The sequence below is a fragment of the Salmo salar genome, chromosome 01 (genome assembly GCF_965601325.2).
Source record: "Salmo salar chromosome 01, fSalSal1, whole genome shotgun sequence".
Lineage (NCBI taxonomy): Eukaryota > Metazoa > Chordata > Actinopteri > Salmoniformes > Salmonidae > Salmo > Salmo salar.
Window position 1 is genome coordinate 72,422,327 of NC_138291.1, and position 22,290 is coordinate 72,444,616.

The following is a 22,290-nucleotide window of genomic DNA, read 5'->3' on the forward strand; positions in this document are numbered from 1 at the left end:
GATAAGCCCACTATAATTGAGAATTTCAATAAGCATTTTTCTACGGCTGGCCATGCTTTCCACCTAACTACCCCTACTGCATTCAACAGCACTGCACCCCCCACAGCTACTCGCCCAAGCCTCCCCCATTTCTCCTTCTCCCAAATCCATTCAGCTGATGTTCTGAAAGAGCTGCAAAATCTGGACCCCTACAAATCAGCTGGGCTTGACAATCTGGACCCTTTCTTTCTAAAATTATCTGCCGAAATTATTGCAACCCCTATTACTAGCCTGTTCAACCTTTCTTTCGTGTCGTCTGAGATTCCCATAGATTGGAAAGCAGCTGCTGTCATCCCCCTCTTCAAAGGAGGTGACACTCTTGACCCAAATTGCTACAGACCTATATCCATCCTACCCTGCCTTTCTAAGGTCTTCAAAAGCCAAGTCAACAAACAGATTACCGACCATTTCGAATCCCACCGCACCCTCTCCGCTATGCAATCTGGTTTCAGAAGTGGTCATGGGTGCACCTCAGCCACGCTCAAGGTCCTAAACGACATCGTAACCGCCATCGATAAGAAACATTACTGTGCTGCCGTATTCATTGACCTGGCCAAAGCTTTTGACTCTGTTAATCACCACATCCTCATCGGCAGACTCAGTAGCCTTGGTTTCTCAAACGATTGCGTCGCCTGGTTCACCAACTACTTCTCTGACAGAGTTCAGTGTGTCAAATCGGAGGGCCTACTGTCTGGACCTCTGGCAGTCTCTATGGGGGTACCACAGGGTTCAATTCTTGGGCCAACTCTTTTCTCTGTATACATAAATGATGTCGCTCTTGCTGCTGATGAATCTCTGATCCACCTCTACGCAGACGACACCATTCTGTACACTTCTGGCCCTTCTTTGGACACTGTGTTAACAACCCTCCAGACGAGCTTCAATGCCATTCAACTCTCCTTCCGTGGTCTCCAACTGCTCCTAAACACAAGTAAAACTAAATGCATGCTCTTCAACCGATTGCTGCCTGCACCTGCCCGCCTGTCCAGCATCACTTCTCTGGACGGTTCTAACTTAGAATTTGTGGACAACTACAAATACCTAGGTGTCTGGTTAGACTGTAAACTCTCCTTCCAGACTCACATCAATCATCTCCAATCCAAAGTGAAATCTCGAATTGGCTTCCTATTTCGCAACAAAGCATCCTTCACTCATGCTGCCAAACATACCCTCGTAAAACTGACCATCCTACCAATCCTCGACTTCGGCGATGTCATTTACAAAATAGCTTCCAATACCCTACTCAACAAGCTGGATGCAGTCTATCACAGTGCCATCCGTTTTGTCACCAAAGCCCCATATACTACCCACCACTGCGACCTGTACGCTCTCGTTGGCTGGCCTTCGCTTCATAATCGTCGCCAAACACATTGGCTCCAGGTCATCTACAAGACTCTGCTAGGTAAAGTCCCCCCTTATCTCCGCTCACTGGTCACCATAGCAGCACCCACCTGTAGCACGCGCTCCAGCAGGTATATCTCTCTGGTCACCCCTAAAGCCAACTCCTCCTTTGGTCGTCTCTCCTTCCAGTTCTCTGCTGCCAATGACTGGAACGAACTACAAAAATCTCTGAAACTGGAAACACTTATCTCCCTCACTAGCTTTAAGCACCAGCTGTCAGAGCAGCTCACAGATCACTGCACCTGTACATAGCCCAAACTACTACCTCTTCCCCTACTGTATTTATTTATTTTATTTATTTTGCTCCTTTGCACCATATTATTTATATTTTATCTTTGAACTTTCTTCAAACTACAAATCTACCATTCCAGTGTTTTTCTTGCTATACTTTATTTACTTTGCCACCATGGCATTTTTTTGCCTTTACCTCCCTTATCTCACATCATTTGCTCACATTGTATATAGTCTTATTTTTGTATTTTTTTTATTCTACTGCATCATTGATTGTATGTTGTTTTACTCCATGTGTAACTCTGTGTTTTTGTATGTTGTCGAACTGCTTTGCTTTATCTTGGCCAGGTCGCAATTGTAAATGAGAACTTGTTCTCAACTTGCCTACCTGGTTAAATAAAGGTGAAATAAAAAAAATAAAAAAATAAAAAAAATACTAGTCCAACGCTCTAACCACTAGGCTACGCTGCCGCCCCGGGGCCTTCCAAATGGGTCTTCCAAATGGACATTGACCCCAAGCATACTTCCAAAGTTGTGGCAAAATGGCTTATAGACAACAAAGTCAAGGTATTGGAGTGGCCATCACAAAGCCCTGACCTCAATCCCATAGACAATTTGTGGGCAGAACTGAAAAAGCGCGTGCGAGCAAGGAGGCCTACAAACCTAACTCAGTTACATTAGCTCTGTCAGGAGGAATGGGCCAAAATTCACCCAACTTATTGTGGGAAGCTTGTGGAAGGCTACCCGAAACGTTTGACCCAAGTTAAACAATTTAAAGGCAATGCTACCAAATACTAATTGAGTGCATGTAAACTTCTGAACCACTGGGAATGTGATGAAAGAAATAAAAGCTGAAATAAATCACTCTACTATTATTCTGACATTTCACATTCTTAAAATAAAGAGGTGATCCTCACTGACCTAAGACAGGGGATTTTACTCGGATTCAATGTCAGGAATTGTGAAAAACTGAGTTTAAATGTATTTGGCTAAGGTGTATGTAAACTTCCGACTTCAACTGTATTTTAAATATGTCCACAGTTTCAGGCCTCCTCAGGTTCTCTGGCAGGCTATTCCAGAGGCTGGGGGCATAGTAACTAAAGGCTGCCTCTCCATGACTCTTGGTCCTAGGCTTTGGGATAGTTAAAAGGCCAGTGCCAGAGGACTTGAGGGACCTACTGGGTACATGACTTAAAAGCATGTCTGACATGTATTGGGGTGCACAATCATACAGCTGAGTGCACGCACACACACACACACACACACACACACACACACACACACACAGAGTACTCAATCCTAATCAAAACAAACACACAAGAAAAAGATCATTAGCAGCTGAGTGCAAACAAGGACAGACCTAAACAGGTTAAGGTGTTACTGTAGGAAAGACTATATGGCAGCAGATCCAACACTGAAGAGATTATCATAGTGTTTTCTGAAATCTGTCATGGCTGCTGTTCTTCTGCCTTTTATTTCCTATTTTCTCCCCGACAGCAACGCTTGGATGCAGCCTGCTTCCCACATGGAGGCAATTTCAACAGGCACTTAACTTGACATTTATTTGCTCAGTGCAAATTTCCCTTGTCCACCACTTAAGGCTCACATCTCCCTCCATCAAACATTGCTCTGCCTCGCTGGTCCATGGGCACGCAGGCAGAAGCACACAGGAATACACGGTATACTCACAAATACACACATACTGTATTTGAAAACATTTACATTTTAGTCATTTAGCAGACACTCTTATTCAGAGCAACTTACAGGAGTAATTGGGGTTAAGTGCCTTGCTTAAGGACACATCGACAGATTTTTAACCTAGTTGGCAAGAGGAATCAAACCAGCAACTGTTCTGTTACTGGCCCAACGGTCTTAACCTCTTTGCTATCTGCCACCCCCAAAAAAACACAAACACACACACACATACACACACACACACACACACACATCTGAACAGACACACATGAATGAATACAATTTTAAACAGGGTAGCACACCAGATATTGAAAAGCATCAGCTGCGTGGCAGGTGTTGAGATAAGTACTGGAATTGGATTTGTTTCTTTCTTCGTTAAATTTGGCTCTGTGGCCTAGATCCAATGACCCTACAGTAACTCCCTAACCCACTGACCTCACCCCATGACCCTGGCCACGACTATTCCCCTGCTCAATGTGTGACTGGAAAACAATCAAGCATCCCACCACGCACCATGTGCCCAGCTCTTGGGCTGTAACAGGCAATCATACATAAGCAATGGTGAAGAGACAACACACTCCATACCAGTGTGTTTCTGTCTGCATAACAGTTTGTTTGGTTGTGTGTCAAAAAACAGTCATTTGTTAGTGAGTGGGTCTGCATTGGTTCTTTTTTCTCTCTTTTCATCTTGTAAATGGAAATTCGGGAAGGACACTTCATTCTACATATATCAGATCTATTGTACCCCAGCTCACGTGTGTGTGTGCATGCTTGTTTGTAGCCTATGTAGAGTGGGCCAGTGAGCTTGATGTCCACACTGCAGATCTAAGCAGACAAAGGCACTGTGAGACAACTCTGGAGCAAAGGACAGAGAATGAACAAGCCAACCACATTGCCGGCTTTTGGGCGATAAAATAAATGAAAAGCCGATAAATAAAATTGCAGCCGGCCAAATTGTAGCCCCGATTTCGAGCACCATTCTCTTGCTCCTTGCGAGCTGCCTCTGCTGAGGAGAATGAGAGAGCAAGAGAGCACTGCATCACAGTGCTAGAGGCAACACTACAGATCCGGGTACGATCCCGGGCTGTGTCGCAGCCGGCCACGACGGGGAGACCCATGTGACTGCGCACAATTTGCTCAGCATCATCAGGGTTAGGGGAGGGTTTGGCCGGCTGGCTTTTCCCATCCCGCTCTAGTGACTTCTTGTGGCGGCCGGGCGCATGCACGCTGACTTCAGTCGCCAGCTGTATGGTGTTTCCTCTGACACATTGGTGCGGCTGGTTTCCGGGTGAAGTGAGCAGTGTGTCAAGAAGCAGTGTGGCTTGGCGGGGTCGTGTTTCGGAGGATACACGGCTCTCGACCTTCGCCTCTCCCGAGTCCGTACGGGGGTTGCAGCAATGGGACAAGACTGTAACTACCAATTGGACATCATGAAATTGTGGAGAAAAAGGGGTAAAAAATAACCCCAAAAAAAGAAGATGAGGCCTCATTGAAGTAAAATGAAAGTTAGAGAGTATGTCTATACTGAAAAGCCTACAAGAAAGGACTACAGACTGCGACAATTTTGTTTAAGAGGCTAAAACCATGATTTGGTCAAATAGTAAAGTACATTATCCTCATGATTCTTATAATCATAGTGTCTTTCTGCTTGCCCCTGTGCCTGTTTTGTTGGGGCCTGCTTCTGTGTTGAGAGAGCCACTCTCTCTCTCCTTTCCCAAGGAAGAAAAATGCTCCGGGAGAGAAAAAAAAGTGTTTTGATAGTATAACATTTTAAAATCCAAATGCGGGGAAAACACAACTTGGGTGGAGAAAGGATGTTCTCAGCTTTCAGCTTTTTTTTCTCAACTCAATTTTGAGCTCAATAGCAAATATATTTTTTTAAACTAGATATTTGATATGGATTTGAGATACAGAGCGGCAAAAGGCCATTGCAAGATGGCGCCGACAGAGATGGTCGCCTCGCTTCGAGTCCTTAGGAAAATATGCAGTATTTTGTTTTTTATGTATTATTTCTTACATTGTTAGCCCAGAAAATCTTAAGTGTTATTACATACAGCCGGTAAGAACTATTGGATATAAGAGCGACGTCATCTTACCAACATTACGACCAGGAATCCGATTTTCCCAAAGTGGAGCCTTTGTTTGGACCACCAGCCAAGACATGGGATCTAATCCTAGAGGCCGACCCCAAAACAACGTCGCCGCGGGAGAGGTAGACGGAGCGGCATCCTGGTCAGACTTCGTAGGCGTGCACACCACCCACCGCTTCCGAGTATATTACTCTCCAATGTCCAGTCTCTAGACAACAAGGTGGACGAAATTAGGGCAAGGGTTGCCTTCCAGAGAGACATCAGAGATTGTCACATTCTCTGTTTCACGAAAACATGGCTCTCTCGGGATATGTTGTCGGAGTTGGTACAGCCACCGGGTTTCTTCACGCGTCGAGCCAACAGACACAAACATCTTTCTGGTAAGAAGAATGGCGGGGGTGTATGCTTCATGATTAACTACTCATGGTGTAATAATAACAACATACAGGAACTCAAGTCCTTCTGTCCACCTGACCTAGAATTCCTTACAATCAAATGCCGACCACATTATCTCCCAAGAGAATTCTCTTCAATTATAGTCACAGCAGCGTATACCCCCCAAGCAGATACCTTGATGGCCCTCAAGGAAGTTCACTGGACTTTATGTAAACTGGAAACTATATATCCTGAGGCTGAATTTATTGTAGCTGGGGATTTTAACAAAGCTAATTTAAGAACAAAGCTACCTAAATTCTATCAGCACATTGACTGCAGCACTCGTGCGAGTAATACACTGGACCACTGCTACTCTAACTTCTGCGATGCATACAAGGCCCTCCCTCACCCTCCCTTCGGCAAATCCGACCACGACTCCATTTTTCTCCTACCGTCCAACAGGCAGAAACTCAAACAGGATGTACCCGTGACTAGAACCATTCAACGCTGGTCTGACCAATCGGAATCCACTCTTCAAGATTGTTTTGATCATGTGGACTGGGAAATGTTCCGGGAAGCCTCAGAGAATAACATTGACTGCTGACTCTGTGAGTGAGTTTATAAGGAAGTGCATTGGAGATGTTGTACCCACTGTGACTATTAAAACCTACCCTAACCAGAAACCATGGATATATGGTGGCATTCTCACAAAACTGAAAGCGCGAACCACCGCATTCAACCATGGAAAGATCTCTGGAAATATGGTTGAATATACACAGTGTAGTTATTCCATCCGCAAGGCAATCAAACAAGTGAAATGCCGGTACAGGGACAAAGTGGAGTTGCAATTCAATGGCTCAGACACGAGACGTATGTGGCAGGGTCTACAGGCAATTACAGACTACAAAAAGAAAACCAGCCACGTCACGGACACCAACGTCTTGCTTCCAGACAAACTAAACACCTTTGTCCGCTTTGAGGATAATACAGTCCCACCGACGCGGCACGCTACCAAGGACTGTAGCTGGAAAAGGACAGCATCCTGGAGTCGCCTCTTCGCTGTTGGCGTTGAGACTGGTGTTTGCGGGTACTATTTAATGAAGCTGCCAGTTGAGGACTTGTGAGGCGTCCGTTTCTCAAACTAGACACTCTGTACTTGTCCTCTTGCTCAGTTGTGCACTAGGGCCTCCCACTCCTCTTTCTATTCTGGTTAGAGCCAGTTTGCGCTATTCTGTGAAGGGAGTAGTACACATCTTGGCACTTTCTCTCATGGAATAGCCTTCATTTCTCAGAACAAGAATAGACTGACGAGTTTCAGAAGAAAGTACTTTGTTTCTGGACATTTTGAGCCTGTAATCAAACTCACAAATGTTGATACTCCAGATCCTCAAATAGTCTAAAGAAGGTCAGTTTTATTGCTTCTTTAATCAGGACAACAGTTTTCAGCTGTGCTAACATAATTGCAAAAGGGTTTTCTAATGATCAATTAGCCTTTTAAAATTATAAACTTGGATTAGCTAACACAACGTGACATTAGAACACTGAAGTGATGGTTGCTGATAATGAGCTGAATCCACTCTTCAAGATTGTACGCCGATGTAGGTATCCATAAAAAATCTGCCGTTTCAACTACAATAGTCATTTACAACATTAACAATGTCTACACTATATTTCTGATCAATTTGATGTTATTTTAAATGGACAGATAGCTTTTCTTTCAAAAACAAGGACATTTAAGTGACCCCAAACTTTTGAACGGTAGTGTATATTTCTATGTTTATATCATACAGTGGACGCCTAAGCCTATGCATGCAATGCCCTTTAGTGCTCAAATCTCAGACCGCTGAACTGTGAGTTGGACATTTATTGTTTTAGGAAAGTAAAAACCAATAGGCTATGAAGTTTCACATATGCTACAAATCAAAACACAAGGAATAGTGTTTTGTAATTTGTTAAAGGATGATTCTAAGCACATGTAAATGTGGCTCATTTGGCCAATATCCTTTGTTTATTGATGGCATTGACTGCGTGGGTGGACGCCCTAATGGGTTACGCACCCAACGCATATGGACGACCGGTAAATTTCTCAAATGTCCGATACATTTTTATCTTCCCGGTCACTTGTCCGGCGCAAAACCTTGATACACACACACACACACACATACTGTACACACACACACAAGTAAAAACACACAATGTGTAACGCTCGTCGTTAGAAGGAGAAGTGGACCAAGGCGCAGCGTGGTAAGTGTTCATGATAATTTACTTCACAACACACTCAAACAAAAATAACAAACGGTGAAAAAACGAAAGCGCACAGTTCTGTCAGGCTCAGGTGCTAAACGGAAAACAACCTCCCACAAACACAGGTGGAAAACAGGCTGCCTAAATATGATTCCCAATCAGAGACAACGATAGACAGCTGCCTCTGATTGGGAACCTGTCACGTCCTGACCAGCAGATGGAGCTATTGTTTTAGTTTTGGGGTCAGGACGTGGCAGTTTTGTGTATGGGGAATGTTTGTATTGTTGATTGGGACTTCCAATTGAAGGCAGGTGTGTTGAGTTGCCTTTGATTGGAAGTCCTATATAGGTGTGTGTGTTTTTCTTTGGGGTTGTGGGTGGTTGTTTTGCACTGCGTTTTTTAGCCTGCAAACTGTTGCTGCTGTCGTGTTTATTGTTTCCTGTGGATGCTTTACTCCTTTTGTTGGGTAATTAAATATGAGTATTCACATACCTGCTGCGCCTTGGTCCATTTATGAAGACAGCCGTTACAGAATCACACTCGGCCCACAAACAAAGAAACAGAAAACATACACTTCCCCACCCGAGTCACACCCTGACCTAACCAAACATAGAGAATAATAAGGATCTCTACGGTCAGGGCGTGACACACAGGCACACTGATATGGCTGACGAACACATACATATACATTCACTATGCTTATTATATCTACAAATATTTAACAAATATATATATAACTATATAACTTAACAACAGTTGGTCACAAAAACATAAACTCATATACATGCATGCCACAAGCGCACAAAACAAAACCACCCACGCACAGACACAGGCATCCTGCTCTTGCTAATGGTTCCTTTATTGCAGCCCGCCAGAGCGTGCAGACCTGCTGAAGCAGGGGGATGGGGGCGCTTACCGTCAGCCCAGGGGAAATCGCTCGTTCATAATCAAAATGGCAAATAAATAAATGCCTTCCATTACACACAGCCATTTTGAGAAAACTCTCAGAAAAACAGAGTTTTGACGACAAAAGCATTTGATTGGAAATTGACATCAAGCAGTCGCGCACAGTGCCTGCAGCGGAGAGAACAAATATAAATCAATGCGGGAAGCCGACTGCTCTCACTCACGACACTTCAAGTATCTAAGTGAAGGACGACTGAAAAATGAAAAATAGGAATTATTTTACCAAGTTGCTAACCGTCCACCATTCGCCAACATTCAGATTTTTGCGGATTAAACAACAACAGTTGTTCTGTGCATGGTTTAATCAATATCACCGTTGAATCTCTTTTTCTGTAGCCTAGTTTGATACTGTACAGGTTAACATATTTTTTGAGGAGTCATGAATCTACTGTAAGCAACCAATATGGTTTAGATTGAAATGGGTGGAAAAACTAGGACTTGGAAGGCTTTCCAATAGATGTTGGAACATTGCTGTGGGGACAAGAGCACTAATTTTGGGAGATTAGGCCTGGTTTGCAGTCGGAGTTCCAATTCATCCCAAAGGTGTTCGATCGGGTTGAGGTCAGGGCTCTGTGCAGGCCAGTCAAGTTCTTCCACACCTATCTTGACAAACCATTTCTGTATGGACTTCGCTTTGTGGACGGAGGCATTGTTATGCTGAAACAGGAAAGGGCCTTCCCCAAACTGTTGCCACAAAGTTGGAAGCACAGAATCGTCTAGACTGTCATTGTATGCTGTAGCATTAAGATTTCCCTTCACTGGAACTAAGGGTTCTAGCCCGAACAATGAAAAACAGCTCCAGACCATTATTACTCCTCCAACAAACTTTACAGTTGGCACTATGCATTTGGGCAGGTAGCGTTCTCCTGGCATCCGCCAAACCTAGATTCATCATTCCAGAGAACGCGTTTCCACTGCTCCAGTGTCAAATGGTGGTGAGCTTTACACCTGCAGTCAGGTCAAGACCCTGGTGAGGATGATGAGCACGCAGATGAGCTTCCCTGAGACGATTTCTGACAGTTTGTGCAGAAATTCTTCGGTTGTGCAAACCCACAGTTTCACCAGCTGTCCTGGTGGCTCGTCTCAAATCATCCCGTAGGTGAAGAAGCTGGATGCGGAAGTCCTGGACTGGCGTGGTTACATGTGGTCTGAGGTTGTGAGGCCGGTTGAACGTACTGCCAAATTCTCTAAAACGACGTTGGAGGCAGCTTATGGTAGAGAAATTCACATTCAATTATCTGGCAACAGCTCTGGTGGACATTCCTTCAGTCAGCATGCCAATTGCACGCTCCCTCAACTTGAGACATATGTGGCATTGTGTTGTGTGACAAAACTGCACATTTTCGAGTGGTTATTGTCCCAGCACAAGGTGCACATGTGTAATGATCATGCTGTTTAATCAGTTAATTGATATGCCACACCTGTCAGGTGGATGGATTATCTTGGCAAAGGAGAAATGCTCACTAACAGGGATGTAAAAAAATTTGTGCACCAAATTTGAGAGAAATTTGTTCTTTTGTGTGTATGGAACATTTCTGGGATCTTTTATTTCAGCTCATGAAACGAACACTTTACATGTTGCATTTATATTTTTGTTCAGTATATTATGACCACTCTGTGGAAATCTGAGACTCTCATGAATACAATGGTGTTCTCCGTTTTGCCATTGGATGCCCTCAAGCCTCACAAGACTCATCTGAAGGTCCCCGGTACCAGTTTAAAAAGATGAATGGAAGTATATATGGAGATAGTTGAATGCCTAAAATAAGGGGATAAATACATGTAAAAAGAAATAAAGAAAATTATGTTTACTGATCTTTCTTATCTCTCTCAGATATAGGACAGACACTGCAGAACAAAGTTCCTTTAGTTTTTTGGGGCGGGGACTATCTGTTGTTCCATGTAGTGAATCTGTTATTCAATGCATTTCTATTGGCTAATAGCAGTAATGCCAAATTCAATGTTTCATCCAATCATTTTTGTATATATTATATATTTTTATACCTTAATGGGACTTAAAATTCTAAATCAAATAGCTAAACGATTGTTGGTATGACCATCTTAAAACAATTCCATATGTTAGCTTAGAACCAACCCCCCCTCCCCTCCACCGGCTTAGACAGGGCTTAGACGCTAGACTCTAGAGGGTTAATAGAGAGTGTGCATGCACGTGTGAGCAACGCAGGAGACTGCACAGCATGTCAGTCCTGTAAAGGGAGCAAAGGTCAGATGGTAATGATGAGAGATGTCCCATTTGCAAAACAAAACCTTTTCACTCGTATGCAAAGCACCGCTATAAAATACACATGCACACATGATTTGACATTCACAGAGAGACTATTCTACACAATATATGCATGCACACTTACTTTCTTCATCAATCTCTCAATCCCTCAAAGACACGTGCATGCAAACTCACACACACCCACGTGCGCACACACGCACGCACACAGGCACCTTCCAGTGTTAAGTAGGCCTCATTAGAACACTATAGTGCCAGTGGCAGCAGTGCACTCCTCCACTCCTCTACTCCTCTACTCCAAGATTTATTGATGCAGCATTTTTCACCCTGCCTTTACCGCGCCAGTGAAGGCACTTTGGAGTATTATATTGCTGCAGAAGGCCAGCCTGGCACTAGGATGGCACAAACACAGTGGGTGCTGTGGCTCCTGTGCCAACCCCCATTACTGGTACTAAAGCCTGGGCTTTAAGGCCCTAAACGCAAATTAACAGAGAGCCAAATTGCTGACACTGTGAGACTCAAAGTTTCAGAGTGAGTACAGCCCCACATCTCATCCACAGCTAGAGGCGACCAGGTCAAACAGTAGTAGTGGGATATACCATTAACATGGTAGGAGCTAAAATCATCCTATGTATTGCTGTTGTGGTGGAATGATGCAAAAGGGTTGATAATGAAGTGTGCTAAGACAAAATACATCATACTTACAGCTGGCACTGGTCTCCCTTGATCCCCTTGGTTTGACAGTAACATTTCCCTGTCAACACCTGACATAGATTGGCATGTCCGTTGCACTTGCAAGCTGCCGTGATCAAATAAAACAAAGGGAGGAGAAAGAGAGAGGAGAGCAGGGGAGAGAGGAGAAAGAGGAAAACACTGTCAGTCTTCTCACAATGATGCACAACACACAAACCTGTGAGTCAAACCTGTGAGTCAGTGAGTCAGACAGGAGAGTGACAGGGCTGAACATGGCCCTGAGTTCTCGGGCGAATCTGACATCTTCCTGGACTGTTCTGTTTATGTCTAAACGGCACTCTCTGGTGGCAAAGGGGCCAACACTGGTGTCCTCACCTAACCTTAAAATCAGTGACCTTGGGTTAGCCAGAGGGGAGTGACAGTGAGTCACATAATGTGATAGTTGCAGAGGACAAAACAGCATTGAATATAAACATATTGCACACTCAAGAGCAACATTAGGCAGATAGAGTTTGAATGTTTACAGCAAGTCAATGTTTAAATCATGACTGTTAGCTTCTGTATATATGCTGACCAGAAACCTTGGGGATAAAATGATCAGTTGAAATTGCATGTGTATGTCAAAAAATGATGGGACTGGGGAGTGTGTTTATAGTTACTCATTCTGAGTGGTCTGATCGAGAGAATGCAGAGGAAATGGATAGAACGCTGTTTCAGCGCAATGAGGTCAAGGTAACCTGGGGCAGAGAGGGCATAATGAGAACAAAATACTCTCAAGCCATTATATGAGTGAGTCTAAGTACATGATTCCATAGAAGGGTCCTTTGGAGGAAGGGCTGTTGACATATACACTACACAAAAGTATGTGGACACCCCTTAAAATTAGTGGATTCGGCTATTTCAGCCACACCCATTTCTGACAGGTGTATAAAATCTATCACATAGCCATGCAATCTCCATAGACAAATATTGGCAGTAGAATGGCCTGTACTGAAGAGCTCAGTGATTTTCAACGTGGCACTGTCATAGGATGCCACTCTTCCAACAAGTCAGTTCGTCAAAATTCTGCCCTGCTAGAGCTGCCCCGGTCAACTGTAAGTGCTGTTATTGTGAAGTGGAAACGTCTAGGAGCAATAACGGCTCAGCCGCCAAGTGTTAGGACATTCAAGCTCACAGAACGGGACTGCTGAGTACTGAAGTGTAAAAATCATCTGTCCTCGGTTGCAACACTCACTACAGAGTTCCAACCTGCCTCAGGATGCCACGTCAGCACAAGAACTGTTTGTCGGGAGCTTCCTGAAATGGATTTCCATGGCAGAGCAGCCGCACACAAGCCTAAGATTACCATGCGCAATGTCAAGCATCGGCTGGAGTGGTGTAAAGCTTGCCGCCATTAGACTCTGGAGCAATGGAAACGCGTTCTCTGGAGTGATGAATCACACTTCACCATCTGACAGACCGATGGACAAATCCGGGTTTGGTGGATGCCAGAAGAACACTACCTGCCCAAATGCATAGCGCCAACTGTAAAGTTTGGTGGATGAGGAATAATGGTCTGGGGCTGTTTTTCATGGTTCAGGTTTGGCCCCTTAGTTCCAGTGAAGGGAAATTCTAACGCCACAGCATTCAATGATCTAGAGGAGACAGTGTGTTCATCTGAATACTGGTTTATGATCTAGAGGGGACAGTGTGTTAATCTGATGACTGGTTTATGATCTAGAGGGGACAGTGTTATCTGATGACTGGTTTATGACCTAGAGGGGACAGTGTGTTAATCTGATGACTGGTTTATGATCTAGAGGAGACAGTTTGTAAATCTGATGACTGGTTTATGATCTAGAGAGGAAAGTGTGTTAATCTGATGACTCGTTTATGATCTAGAGAGTACAGTGTGTTAATCCGATGACTGGTTTATGATCAAGAGAGGACAGTGAGTTAATCTAATGACTGGTTTATGATCTAGAGGGGACAGTGTGTTAATCTGATGAATGGTTTATGATCTAGAGGAGACAGTGTGTTAATCTGATGACTGGTTTAAGATCTAGAGAGTACATTGTGTTAATCCGATGACTGGTTTATGATCTAGAGAGCACAGTGTGTTAATCTGATGACTGGTTTATGATCTAGAGGGGACAGTGTTATCTGGTGACTGGTTTATGATCTAGAGGGGACAGTGTTCATCTGATGACTGATTTATGATCTAGAGAGGACAGTGTTAATCTGATGACTGGTTTATGATCTAGAGGGTACAGTGTGTTAATCTGATGACTGGTTTATGATCTAGAGGAGACAGTGTTAATCTGATGACTGATTTATGATCTAGAGAGGACAGTGTTAATCTGATAACTGGTTTATGATCTAGAGGGGACAGTGTGTTAATCTGATGACTGGTTTATGATCTAGATGAGACAGTGTTAATCTGATGACTGGTTTATGATCTACAGGGGACAGTGTGTTAATCTGATGACTGGTTTATGATCTAGAGGGGACAGTGTTATCTGGTGACTGGTTTATGATCTAGAGGAGACAGTGTTAATCTGATGACTGGTTTATGATCTAGAGGAGACAGTGTGTTAATCTGATGACTGGTTTATGATCTAGAGGAGACAGTGTTAATCTGATGACTGGTTTATGATCTAGAGGGGACAGTGTGTTAATCTGTTGACTGGTTTATGATCTAGAGGGGACAGTGTGTTAATCTGATGACTGGTTTATGATCTAGAGGAGACAGTGTGTTAATCTGATGACTGGTTTAAGATCTAGAGAGTACAGTGTGTTAATCCGATGACTGGTTTATGATCTAGCGAGGACAGTGTGTTAATCTGATGACTGGTTAATGATCTAGAGGGGACAGTGTTATCTGATGACTGGTTTATGATCTAGAGGAGACAGTGTGTTAATCTGATGACTGGTTTATGATCTAGAGAGGACAGTGTGTTAATTCGATGACTGGTTTATAATGTAGAGAGGACAGTGTGTTAATCTGATGACTGGTTTATGATCTAGAGGGGACAGTGTGTTAATCTGATGACTGGTTTATGATCGAGAGGGGACAGTGTGTTAATCTGATGACTGGTTTATGATCTAGAGGGGACAGTGGTATCTGGTGACTGGTTTATGATCTAGAGGAGTAAGTGTTAATCTGATGACTGGTTTATGATCTAGAGGAGACCGTGTGTTAATCTGATGACTGGTTTATGATCTAGAGGAGACAGTGTTAATCTTATGACTGGTTTATGATCTAGAGGAGGCAGTGTTAATCGTATGACTGGTTTATGATCTAGAGGGGACAGTGTGTTAATCTGATGACTGGTTTATGATCTAGAGGGGACAGTGTGTTAATCTGATGACTGGTTTATGATCTAGAGGGGACAGTGTGTTAATCTGATGACTGGTTTATGATCTAGAGGAGACAGTGTTAATCTGATGACTGGTTTATGATCTAGAGAGGACAGTGTGTTAATCCGATGACTGGTTTATAATGTAGAGAGGACCGTGTGTTAATCTGATGACTGGTTTATGATCTAGAGGGGACAGTGTGTTAATCTGATGACTGGTTTATGATCTAGAGGAGACAGTGTGTTAATCTGATGACTGGTTTATGATCTAGAGGAGACAGTGTTAATCTGATGACTGGTTTAAGATCTAGAGAGTACAGTGTGTTAATCCGATGACTGGTTTATGATCTAGAGAGGACAGTGTGTTAATCTGATGACTGGTTAATGATCTAGAGGGGACAGTGTTATCTGATGACTGGTTTATGATCTAGAGGAGACAGTGTGTTAATCTGATGACTGGTTTATGATCTAGAGAGGACAGTGTGTTAATTCGATGACTGGTTTATAATGTAGAGAGGACAGTGTGTTAATCTGATGACTGGTTTATGATCTAGAGGGGACAGTGTGTTAATCTGATGACTGGTTTATGATCGAGAGGGGACAGTGTGTTAATCTGATGACTGGTTTATGATCTAGAGGGGACAGTGTTATCTGGTGACTGGTTTATGATCTAGAGGAGTAAGTGTTAATCTGATGACTGGTTTATGATCTAGAGGAGACCGTGTGTTAATCTGATGACTGGTTTATGATCTAGAGGAGGCAGTGTTAATCGTATGACTGGTTTATGATCTAGAGGGGACAGTGTGTTAATCTGATGACTGGTTTATGATCTAGAGGGGACAGTGTGTTAATCTGATGACTGGTTTATGATCTAGAGGGGACAGTGTGTTAATCTGATGACTGGTTTATGATCTAGAGGAGACAGTGTTAATCTGATGACTGGTTTATGATCTAGAGAGGACAGTGTGTTAATCCGATGACTGGTTTATAATGTAGAGAGGACCGTGTGTTAATCTGATGACTGGTTTATGATCTAGAGGGGACAGTGTGTTAATCTGATGACTGGTTTATGATCTAGAGGAGACAGTGTGTTAATCTGATGACTGGTTTATGATCTAGAGGAGACAGTGTTAATCTGATGACTGGTTTATGATCTAGAGGGGACAGTGTGTTAATCTGATGACTGGTTTATGATCTAGAGGGGACAGTGTGTTAATCTGATGACTGGTTTATGATCTAGAGGAGACAGTGTGTTAATCTGATGACTGGTTTAAGATCTAGAGAGTACAGTGTGTTAATCCGATGACTGGTTTTTGATCTAGAGGGGACAGTGTGTTAATTTGATGACTGGTTTATGATATAGAGAGGACAGTGTGTTAATCCGATGACTGGTTTATAATGTAGAGAGGACAGTGTGTTAATCTGATGACTGGTTTATGATCTAGAGGGGACAGTGTGTTAATTTGATGACTGGTTTATGATCTAGAGAGGACAGTGTGTTAATCCGATGACTGGTTTATAATGACCCGGTACTTCCAGTTTGGAGCGAGCAGTCGCACGACGCTTCGCTCCACAGGTAATATTACACTTCACTACATTACAACGGCTTGATTTGTTTGATCTGAGCAATTCTTCTTAGCTAGCTACATAGCCGTCTTTGTATCAAAGATAATTGTGTAGTTTAGAGTAATTGAGTAATTATCGAGGCTAGCTATCTTCGTCCTCCTAACGTAGTCAACACTGCTAGCTGCTAGCTAGCTAGTCATCACTGCTAGCTAGCCAACTTCTACCGACTAGCAGCACTGTAGAAACTATTACATTACAACGTAACGACTTGATTAGTGTGGTGTTAGTGTTAGTTAGCCAGCTACATAGTTGTCTTTGCTGTCTCTGTATCTAAGATAATTGTGTAGTTTGAGTAATTATCGAGGTGAGCTAGCCAGCCGCGACGCGGCGCCAGACTTAGTCAACACACCTAGTCATCATTAACCCACTGCTAGCTAGCCAACCGTTACCGACTAGCAGCGCTGTAGATACTAATACTTTACAACGGAACGATTTGACTAGTGTTAGCTAGCTAGCTACTTAGTTGTCTTTGTCATAGCTTGATAATTGTGTAGTTTAGTAATTACCGAGGTTAGCTAGCCAGCCATCGAGGTTAGCTAGCCAGCTATTTCCGTCCCCCACGACGCCATTTTTCCTAACCCAGCCAACTATTACCGACGAGCAGCATTGTAGAAACTAAATACATTACAAGGAACGTCTTGATTAGTGTTATGTTAGCTAGCTAGCTACAAAGTTGCTTTGTATCATGACAAGGTGTAGTACTGAAACTATCGAGGTTACCTAGCCAGCTACACGTTCAAAGTCAACAACGCAGCCACTGCTAGCTAGCCTACTCCACCAGCCAGCAGTACTGTATCATTTTAGTCAATAAGGGTTTTTGCAACGTAAGCTTAACTTTCTGAACATTCGAGACGTGTAGTCCACTTGTCATTCCAATCTCCTTTGCATTAGCGTAGCCTCTTCTGTAGCTTGTCTACTATGTGTCTGTCTATCCCTGTTCTCTCCCCTCTGCACAGGCCATACAAACGCTCCACACCGAGTGGCCGCTGCCACTCTAACCTGGTGGTCCCAGCGCGCACGACCCACGTGGAGTTCCAGGTCTCCGGCAGCCTCTGGAACTGCCGGTCTGCGGCCAACAAGGCTGAGTTCATCTCAGCCTATGCTACCCTCCAGTCCCTAGACTTCCTGGCGCTGACGGAAACATGGATTACCACAGATAACACTGCTACTCCTACTGCTCTCTCCTCGTCTGACTACGTGTTCTCGCATACCCCTAGAGCATCGAGCCAGCGGGGTGGTGGCACTGGAATCCTCATCTCTCCCAAGTGGACATTCTCTCTTTCTCCCCTGACCCATCTGTCTATCTCCTCATTTGAATTCCATGCTGTCACAGTTACCAGCCCTTTCAAGCTTAACATCCTTATCATTTATCGCCCTCCAGGTTCCCTTGGAGAGTTCATCAATGAGCTTGACGCCTTGATAAGTTCCTTTCCTGAGGATGGCTCACCTCTCACAGTTCTGGGTGACTTTAACCTTCCCACGTCTACCTTTGACTCATTCCTCTCTGCCTCCTTCTTTCCACTCCTCTCCTCTTTCGACCTCACCCTCTCACCTTCCCCCCCTACTCACAAGGCAGGCAATACGCTTGACCTCATCTTTACTAGATGCTGTTCATCCACTAATCTCATTGCAACTCCCCTCCAAGTCTCCGACCACTACCTTGTATCCTTTTCCCTCTCGCTCTCATCCAACACTTCTCACTCTACCCCTACTCGGATGGTATTGCGCCGTCCCAACCTGCGCTCTCTCTCTCCCGCTACTCTCTCCTCTTCCATCCTATCATCTCTTCCCTCTGCTCAAACCTTCTCCAACCTATCTCCTGATTCTGCCTCCTCAACCCTCCTCTCCTCCCTCTCTGCATCCTTTGATTTCCTCTGTACCCTATCCTCCAGGCCGGCTCGGTCCTCCCCTCCTGCTCCGTGGCTCGACGACTCACTACGAGCTCACAGAACAGGGCTCCGGGCAGCCGAGCGGAAATGGAGGAAAACTCGCCTCCCTGCGGACCTGGCATTCTTTCACTCCCTCCTCTCTACATTTACCTCTTCTGTCTCTGCTGCTAAAGCCACTTTCTACCACTCTAAACTCCAAGCATCTGCCTCTAACCCTAGGAAGCTCTTTGCTACCTTCTCCTCCCTCCTGAATCCTCCTCCCCCCCCCCCCCCTCCTCCCTCTCTGCGGATGACTTCGTCAACCATTTTGAAAAGAAGGTTGACGACATCCGATCCTCGTATGCTAAGTCAAACGACACCGCAGGTCCTGCTCACACTGCCCTACCCTGTGCTTTGACCTCTTTCTCCCCTCTCTCTCCAGATGAAATCTTGCGTCTTGTGACGGCCGGCCGCCCAACAACCTGCCCGCTTGACCCTATCCCCTCCTCTCTTCTCCAGACCATTTCCGGAGACCTTCTCCCCTACCTCACCTCGCTCATCAACTCATCCTTGACCGCTGGCTACGTCCCTTCCATCTTCAAGAGAGCGAGAGTTGCACCCCTTCTGAAAAAACCTACACTCGATCCCTCCGATGTCAACAACTACAGACCAGTATCCCTTCTTTCCTTTCTCTCCAAAACTCTTGAACGTGCCGTCCTTGGCCAGCTCTCTTGCTATCTCTCTCAGAATTACCTTCTTGATCCTAATCAGTCAGGTTTCAAGACTGGGCATTCAACTGAGACTGCTCTTCTCTGTGTCACGGAGGCTCTCCGCACTGCTAAAGCTAACTCTCTCTCCTCTGCTCTCATCCTTCTAGACCTATCTGCTGCCTTTGATACTGTGAACCATCAGATCCTCCTCTCCACCCTCTCCGAGTTGCGTCCTACCTGACAGGTCGGATTGCGTCCTACCTGACAGGTCGCTCCTACCAGGTGGCGTGGCGAGAATCTGTCTCCGAACCACGTGCTCTCATCACTGGTGTCCCCCAGGGCTCTGTTCTAGGCCCACTCCTATTCTCGCTATACACCAAGTCACTTGGCTCTGTCATATCCTCACATGGTCTCTCATATCATTGCTATGCAGATGACACACAATTAATCTTCTCCTTTCCCCCTTCTGACAACCAGGTGGCGAATCGCATCTCTGCATGTCTGGCAGACATATCAGTGTGGATGATGGATCACCACCTCAAGCTGAACCTCGGCAAGACGGAGCTGCTCTTCCTCCCGGGGAAGGACTGCCCGTTCCATGATCTCGCCATCACGGTTGACAACTCCCTTGTGTCCTCCTCCCAGAGTGCTAAGAGCCTCGGCATGACCCTGGACAACACCCTGTCGTTCTCCACTAACATCAAGGCGGTGACCCGATCCTGTAGGTTCATGCTCTACAACATTCGCAGAGTACGACCCTGCCTCACACAGGAAGCGGCGCAGGTCCTAATCCAGGCACTTGTCATCTCCCGTCTGGATTACTGCAACTCGTTGTTGGCTGGGCTCCCTGCCTGTGCCATTAAACCCCTACAACTCATCCAGAACGCCGCAGCCCGTCTGGTGTTCAACCTTCCCAAGTTCTCTCACGTCACCCCGCTCCTCCGCTCTCTCCACTGGCTTCCAGTTGAAGCTCGCATCCGCTACAAGACCATGGTGCTTGCCTACGGAGCTGTGAGGGGAACGGCACCTCCGTACCTTCAGGCTCTGATCAGGCCCTACACCCAAACAAGGGCACTGCGTTCATCCACCTCTGGCCTGCTCGCCTCCCTACCTCTGAGGAAGCACAGTTCCCGCTCAGCCCAGTCAAAACTGTTCGCTGCTCTGGCACCCCAATGGTGGAACAAGCTCCCTCACGACGCCAGGACAGCGGAGTCAATCACCACCTTCCGGAGACACCTGAAACCCCACCTCTTTAAGGAATACCTGGGATAGGATAAAGTAATCCTTCTAACCCCCCCTTAAAAGATTTAGATGCACTATTGTAAAGTGGTTGTTCCACTGGATATTATAAGGTGAATGCACCAATTTGTAAGTCGCTCTGGATAAGAGCGTCTGCTAAATGACTTAAATGTAAATGTAAATGCAATGACATTCTAGTCAATGCTGTGCTTCCAACTTTGTGGCAACAGTTTGGGGAAGGCCCTTTCCTGAAACAGCATGACAATGCCTCATTTACATTTTTACATTTTAGTCATTTAGCAGACGCTCTTATCCAGAGCGACTTACAGTAGTGAATGCATACATTTCATACGTTTAAAAAAATATATAATTTCATACTGGCCCCCCGTGGGAATTGAACCCACAACCCTGGCATTGCAAACACCATGCTCTACCAACTGAGCCATACGGGACCACACCTCCATGAACAAAGCAAGGTCCATATAGAAATGGTTTGTCGAGCTCCGTGTGGAAAAACTTGACTGGAGTGCACAGAGCCCTGACCTCAAACCCATCGAACACCTTTGGGATGAATTGGAACGCCGACTACGAGCCAGGCCTAATCGCCCAACATCAGTGACCGACCTCACTAATGCTCTTGTGGATGAATGGAAGCAAGTCCCTGCAGAAATGTTCCAACATATAGTGGAAATCCTTCCCAGAAGAGTGGATGCTGTTATAGCAGAAAAGGGGAGACCAACTCCATATTAATGCCCATGATTTTGAAATGAGATGTTCGACGATCAGGTGTCCACATACTTTTTGCCATTTAGTGTATTTTACATGTGTATCTTAAATCATAATAGAGAAATAATTTATTGTTGGAATATTTGTGAAACATTATGGAGTCTTAAATGAGACTTGGGTAAACCAAAATATCACAAATCGTCTAACTTTAATTAAGTATTTCTCAATTATGCTTTAAGATACACATGTCAAATAAATGTCAATAATCCTTCATCCAAAGAACCCTTCTATGGATAAAATATGAGGAATCACGAGAGCGAGAATCTGTGAATGTAGCATGATCTCTGACTCATCCAGCTCCTTACAGAAGTTTGACAGCTATTACTCCAGATATAACCATCTGTTCTCAAAATACATAGGCAAATACTTTCACTCTCTCAGAGACTTTGCCAAAACCAACAACAAACAGTTCCACCCATAGTGACGAATCATCAGGACAAAAACAATACATTGCATAGAGCCTTAGAAATATCCCATTAAAACTTGACTTTCATACATAAAGTATAGACAGACCCTTAGGGTCCACTGTGATATCCCTGACACTGGCAAGAAAAACTTGCCCATCCTCGTCCTTCTCCATACTGCTGTTCTGTAGGAGGCACGGAACCCAGTGAAGTGCACCACTAACTAACTACTGCAGCAGTAGAGACATGCCACTTCACTTCCACTGTCCTATTTGCTGTCCTATTTTCAGAGAAACACAGAGAGATCAAAATAATGGAATTAACAGCGAAAATACAATGAGGA

At 44.6% G+C, this 22,290-nt stretch overlaps 1 protein-coding gene across 1 annotated transcript in view; it reads right to left on the reverse strand.

Annotated features, from left to right (window-relative positions):
• The window catches only part of LOC106607945 (attractin-like protein 1), a 358,398-nt gene that overhangs the window by 206,240 nt on the left and 129,868 nt on the right, over window positions 1–22,290 (reverse strand). Inside the window, exon 21 of the mRNA XM_014205458.3 lies at window positions 11,989–12,082. Coding sequence (XP_014060933.1) covers window positions 11,989–12,082 — 94 coding nt within the window. The remainder of the gene's footprint in view (window positions 1–11,988; window positions 12,083–22,290) is intronic.